The sequence below is a fragment of the Akebia trifoliata genome, chromosome 12 (assembly GCF_017979445.1).
Source record: "Akebia trifoliata isolate Shusen 1 chromosome 12, ASM1797944v1, whole genome shotgun sequence".
Classification (NCBI taxonomy): Eukaryota; Viridiplantae; Streptophyta; class Magnoliopsida; order Ranunculales; family Lardizabalaceae; genus Akebia; species Akebia trifoliata.
Genome location: NC_141386.1, coordinates 30398659 through 30405304, shown reverse-complemented (window position 1 = coordinate 30405304; position 6646 = coordinate 30398659). Strand labels below are relative to the sequence as shown.

General features: G+C 36.4%; 1 protein-coding gene across 3 annotated transcripts; it reads right to left on the bottom strand.

The window, feature by feature from the left end:
- Window positions 1-1400: 1400 nt before the first annotated feature.
- Window positions 1401-5972, bottom strand: LOC147389432 (spindle/kinetochore-associated-like protein). 3 transcript variants are annotated; one of them, XM_086419921.1, is made up of 9 exons: window positions 5751-5875; window positions 5518-5642; window positions 5316-5428; window positions 5154-5232; window positions 3853-3920; window positions 3547-3652; window positions 3425-3454; window positions 3065-3178; window positions 1407-1946 (listed from the first exon to the last, which is right to left on the bottom strand). In XM_086419921.1, the coding sequence occupies exons 2-9, from the start codon at window positions 5584-5586 to the stop codon at window positions 1869-1871; spliced, it is 657 nt and encodes a 218-aa protein (XP_086276047.1). In that variant the 5' UTR covers window positions 5587-5642; window positions 5751-5875; the 3' UTR covers window positions 1407-1868. The 3 variants fall into 3 exon arrangements, with proteins under 3 accessions (XP_086276046.1, XP_086276047.1, XP_086276045.1); XM_086419919.1 differs by having other exon boundaries at window positions 1408-1946; window positions 5735-5912; XM_086419920.1 differs by lacking the exon at window positions 3065-3178 and having other exon boundaries at window positions 1401-1946; window positions 5735-5972.
- Window positions 5973-6646: the final 674 nt, after the last annotated feature.

Below are 6646 nucleotides of genomic sequence, written 5' to 3'. Positions count from 1 at the left end.
GAGATACAGAATTGCACTTCTCCATTAAAAAAGTGTATCCCAAGGTGTACAAATCTATAGTTCCTAAATTTGTCCATGTCATGGCGAGTCATATTACATATTGTCAAGATTATATATATATATATATATATATTTATATATGGAAGCCGTTCGCGTGCCAACTATCTGGCCACCACATTTTGTCCTACATGGGTTAGAAGTTTTGGAATGTGTTGATTTTTTGTGAGGATGATCTCTACGATGAGGAGATCGTCTTCAGCTAATTCTAAAACTTCTAACCTCATCAAAAGTGGTTTATAAAAAATGGTCAGTCCCTGATTCTTCTACTCATAAACATGGGGTCAGAAGTTTTGAAATTGACTAATTTTGGGTGAGGATAATCTCCTTATCATAAGGATCATCTCACAAAAAATCAGCCCATTCTGAAACTTCTAACCCATGGGCCAAATGGTTGGCATTTGCAACATGTGTGTGTGTGTGTGTGTGTGTGTGTGTGTATAAGCTGGTGTTCGGAGGCCCTAAAGAGAGCCAAACATTTTTCAAAACATGGGTTAGAAGTTTTGGAATTGGCTGACTTTTTTTGTAAGAATGATCGCTATGATGACGAGATCATCCTCATAAAAAATCAGCCCGTTCTGAAACTTTTAACCCTATCAAAAGTGGTATACAAAAATCGAACGGTCCACGATTCTTCAACTTGTAAATTAAGGTTATAAGTTTCGGATTGAGCTGATTTTTGATGAGGATGATCTCCTCATCATAGAGATCATGCTCATCAAAAATAAGCTTAATCCGAAATTTTAGCCACATAGGACAAATACATTGTAGATATATGAGTATATATACATTGTACATGGATATATATGTATGTATGTATGTTTCTGATCCCTTACTCTAGGTTCAAAATCCACCCTCATCTGCTAGTTGCTGATAGTTATACGTAGCTGACATAGTTTTGATTCTCGTGGGTCCACACGGTTTCCTATAAATCTGTGCCAAGTCGCATCAGAGGGTGGTGGACCCACAACCATCCAGTTAATCACTCAAGTGGCAGTTTGTCTTTGGTTGGGACTTTAGAACCAACAATTAGAAAGTCCAAATATTACGCGTGGAGGGAGACATGTTGACTCAAAACCAGGAAAGATTGAAATAGACTTCCCAATTTGCCTTTCTAATCACAATTGCAAGATTTTTTAAACCCAAATTCAGAGTCGTAGATGGAGTAATGCAGTTATTTTTGACATTTTAATAATCCCTCGTGATCCATAAAGAAGAAAAAAATGGCTCTATAAAGGTTGATCTAATCAAGTTCATAGGAAATGACATGAAAGTAGGGTCAATTCAAAAGGGGTACAAATAAATTTATATTCAAAACATTTATGTTTCTTAAGAATAACACATATCCCAACACTACGTGGAAAAAGCCCATATTCAAACACATTTGTATCTCTTAAATCCTCTATGTACTTCATAATAATACGTGTTTAAACACAACATGAAAAAAAGGCCCATATTGAACAGTCCAAAGCCATCGAATTTTTCATTGTCAATTATTTTTTTGACAGGCCAATATTGTCAAATTAGTGGAGGATGAGAGAAATTCAACAGATCTAAACCATTGTATTTGGGGAACATAAAATTTGTCAACAGCCCTGGGTCGTTAAAATTCAGTTTCTAATTTTGTGGGCCTTGGCCCATCCAAATTTCCAATTTTGACGTAGTGTTAAACTCAAGCATCCTGCAGTATCATGGTTAGACTGATGTGCAATCTCTCCTATCCAGCTGTTTGAGTTCCAACATTCTTTAACCAAAAGGAAACAAAGATATACAAGGCACCCCAATCAATCTGTGGAGAGAAAATGGACCAATCATTGAGGCTTTGAGAGAATGATGACACGGTTATGCCCAATTCGGGTCTCATTAATGCGACCAAGATGACGAAGGACCTGTCAAGCACAGAACAAAGGTTGGATAATGCTACAAGTATTCCTATATAGAACAACAAATGAAAAGGATAACACCCATACAACATTGTCTAATGATTTTCTGATGCCCCCCTCTGACATATGCCCCCATCACAGAACCATAGATCATTTGCCTCGGGATATGCAGAACCATAAATCTTTTCTTGTGTATCCCGAGGCAAATGATCTACAGGTCTGTGATGAGAGCATATGTCACAGGGGGGCGTCAGATTATCACAACTCTAAAATATTTTACATTACCAAATCTCAGGTATATCTCGTACTAATCTTGCATGCAATTTATATAACTGGGAAGCCCATTTTCTAAGAATTGTCAAACCCATGTTATGTAACCACTTTGCCAAAAATTTATTTTATGTAACCAAATAATTTGTTTTCAACAATTATTGACATATTTCTATTTGATTTTAGTGTATATCAGCATACATATAGATACATTTTCTCTATATTCTATACTTAGCATGAACTCTTCCCCTTCTTTTTAAGAATAATGCTGAATTGACCTCAAGATTGTACCTCATATCTCACTTTCCTGACGTGGAAGTGTGTAGGATCCATAGATACTTTTCATATAGATACGAGTGAAAAAGCATCTATGGTTCCTACACACTCCCACGTCAAGAAAGTGAGAGAGGTACAATCTTAAGGTCACTCCAGCACAACTCTTTTTTCTAAATATATGTTCCACCACATGGAATAAAGTCTATAGATGCGTTGGCTATAAGCTTGGGGGGGGGGGGAGGGTATTCAGTGTTTGACAATTATAAACCTGTTGAACATAAAAACAGGTGCCCATATCTGTGTGTTCCATAGTATGGCATATATCAATCAGTTCAAAGGTTCTACTTCTTGGTTTTGATGAGTGCAGCATATAAAAATCCAGTTCATAATACACATGAAAAGTATATTGTTATTCATTTTATATCAATTTTCTTTTTTCATTTTTTTGGCGTCATATCATATAACCAACATATTATCACAAAATTAACCCCTCTTTTTTTAGTTGCATAATAAACGTTTGCATGTTATCCTATGTCTCTCAAATAGTTGGATCATATAGAAAGCAGGCAAATTCTCACAGTCAAAATTGCTTTGCCAGTGTTGTCAAGCTTCAGTGCCGGCCCTTTTATATCACTTTCAAGGAAAAAGTGTTTCCCTTTGACTGCATCCGTCATTGCAATATCTCTTATTTCCTGAATTTTTTGACAATACTTAGATTTGATTCCGTAAATTGCAATCAAATAGCCAAACAAGTAAAAATTAAGGAAATAATCAATCACTTGCAAGCTACTTTATTAATAAATTGGTTCAATTGTTCCAATTCTTGGAACCAGGAAACCACCCTATATGGTGTCTTGGGAGTTAGATATCCATCCACCTAGGAAAATAACTTGTAAAAAGGGATTTCACATAGTGTGAGCTGGATTGAGTTCACTTACAAGGGCCTTTTCCCAAGCATTCTCTGCCAACTTCACAAATAAAGATAACCCTAGTCAGTATAACTTGGAAAATCAAATAAAAACCGAATAGAAAATCAAAATGAAATAGAGAAGTACGAAACCTTCTTTTTCGGAGCTGAAATAAGTTGTGCATTTGTTTCTGCACAGGCAGCCATGTCATTGATTGCTGCGTTCAACTTGTCCAGCGTGAGCCTTCCCCTCATGTAACTGCATTGGGCAAGAATTAGAGTTATGAAAGAATGACGAAGTTAAAAAGAGGTGCAAACATAGTTTAGTGATCAATTATAGGTGATTGCTAAGGTAACTGTTAAATATTGATTCAGTGTGGTTATGTAACCATAATCTTCACGAGCAAGTGTTTGACAGGAAATAATGTACATTTTTATAACAAGGAATGATGTACTTACGATGATAACGAATCAAGCTCATCAGCTGTCACATACCATAGAGGTGCAGGGCTACGTCCTTTTTTCTCCTGCAAATTTATTGGGAAAAAATAAGCAGTCTAATTCTTTAATCTGGGGTGTAATATGAAAATTTGAAACTCTTTTCTACCCCCTTTATTTTCTGAAGTTTTAGAAAAGAACTTTTGTTGTGTATAAATCTGCTGATGATCAAAGAGAAATACACAAAAACCTTAACAATAAAGAAAAAAATTAATTGGTAGAGCATTGTAAGCTATATTGCAATCTCTGCATCCACAACAAATCCGAAAAAGGTAGTCACCTTCTTAGTGCGTTAGTGGTCAATGTTTCCTCATTGACAATTACTGTGGTGTTGCAAAAATCTCATAAAACCCAATGTTTTCTCGTTTGTGTATCCTCATTTTCCAAGTTAGCACACTGTTTTTCCTCAAAAGTTTAAATCTTAGGTTGATTTCTCTTCAGGGTTTCTTATTCCTCTCTAGGAAGAAAGGAATGCCCGTTTATGTAGAATAAAGAAAAAAAAAATCATTTAGGTATTGAAGATGGTGGATAGCATTCAATATGATGTAAATCATTGACTTAAGCTCTAAAATATAAGCCTTCTCAGAACAGAGAAGAACAATCTTCCTGTAGTGGGAAGTAAGTGACAAATCATCTGTAACGGTGTCCTACTGAAATCCCAAACGTAACATATCAATTCCATTCTCATTTTTTCCACTAAAATATAGGGGCTCAAAAGATCTTCAGATTCCCTTAATACAGAGAAATATTAGGATGCATCTTAGACAAGAATAACACAAGTCAACGCAATCATCTAAATTGTGGTAACTGCTAAGTATTTAGAAGTCCTTGGAGAATTTAACTTCTCTACTAATTCAAGAAAAAAATTCCCAGTCACAATGTGGGACCAACAGCTCCACATGTGTGGTACATTACCCACATACTAAGGGATTTAGATCATAGTTATCAAACCCACTAAGAACCTACGAATCGCAACCTGAATTAAGTGGCAAAGTTGGCAAATTCTCACTTAAATTTGGAAAAAAAAATGTAGGGATTTCGAAGCCATATCACCGTAACGTAGAGATCTGACCATCATTTGGTGGTTCCACATAAGATATCATCATCATCTTTACAACACCTAATCCCATTTCTTTGGGGTCCTGTTCCACCAATCAATTCTATCTAGGATCTTATTTTTCTTGGATAGTTTATGATTCTAAGTTCAAAACATCCAAATTAAACTTTCATGATTATCAACAAATGTGAGCAGCATTTCTTACCTTGGGCAATTGAACAGGTTCCTCTTCAAGTTTCAAAGACCCGGATGCGATGTTATGGCTAGAGATTTCCTGCATCGAACTAAACCCAACTAATAATTCACAAAATCCCCCAAATTCGTAAACAATAAATCAAATTTAACACAATTGCTTCAAAAAAATTACCAATTATTAGGGTTCCTACTCGATACGTGCAGATTTTCAGGTAAGCACGGAGGCATACTCGCAAACATTTGTTGCAATATCTTTTGCTGACGCAATGACATATCGACTAGTTTCTAATATTGAACAAAAGCAGATTATTTACAAAAAAAAAAGCAACATAAACAAACCCAAATTGTAAAAGAGAGAGAGAGGGGAAAGGTACTTTGGCTTTGTGGATTGCTTCGATCTCCTCTCGTAAGCGGTCCTTAATGGTCTTTATCTGAAACTCCATCGTCTTCACAGAGGAATCGATTGCGGATAAATCGGCGATGGTGGTCGCTGGGTACACTGTGAAGAAGTAAGTAAATTAGGTTAATGTGTTTATTTGATTATCTGGGAGAAGAAGAGAAGATGAATTAGGGTTTTTCTATAGTTTTTACTGTTGCGACCAATCACCAATTCTTGGAGCTCTACAATATGAGTGTTGAAGGAAGAAATTAGTGAATCGAGTGAAGAACCAGCTTGTTTTAGATCCATCTCTCTCTCTCTCTCTCTCTCTCTCTCTCTCTCTCTCTCTTAACTACTCATCAAAATATCAGATTTGATCTGCTTCATCAGAGTTTCAAATGCAGTCATTTTGCGGGAAATTTAAAGCATTGAACAATGATTCAATGCTCCCGAGATAGTTTAATTTCAGTGAGTTGGCTGTCCTGAAATGGCAACGTAGGCTAGGCCTACACTGTTGGTACCATTTGAGTAAGAGTTGTGATTTCTGACGCCCTCTCTGACACACTGACACACGTTCCCTAACGTGACTTGTGCCATAACCATAGATTTTTTAATAATGATTTTCTAATTGCCCCCTCCCCCCTGCCCCCAACGATTTTCTAATTGCCCCCTCCCCCTTCCCCTCCCCCCTGCCCCCAACATGCAACATATGACCCCCTACGCTCCCTTCACATAACTATAGATCATTTGCCTTAAAACCATAAATATTTTTCTTGTGTATCCTAAGACAAATGATCTACGATTGTATAGGGAGGCGTATGTCGAGAGGGGGGGGGGGGGATCAATTTATCACGACTCTAGATTTTTTCTTGAGATACACAATTGCAAATCCCCATAAATTTATACAATAGAGGGGGGGGCATCAATTTATCACGACTCTAGATTTTTTTTCTTGAGATACACAATTGCAAATCCCCAAAAAATTATGCAATAGAGGGGGGCATCTAAAAATTCTTGAGTATGGGTACTAAGGACTGTTTAGAAAGAAATTGTCAAACCTTGGATCTAATTCAAAAGAAATTATTTTTTCAATTTTTTTTTTATATGAGTTTTTTTATGAAACT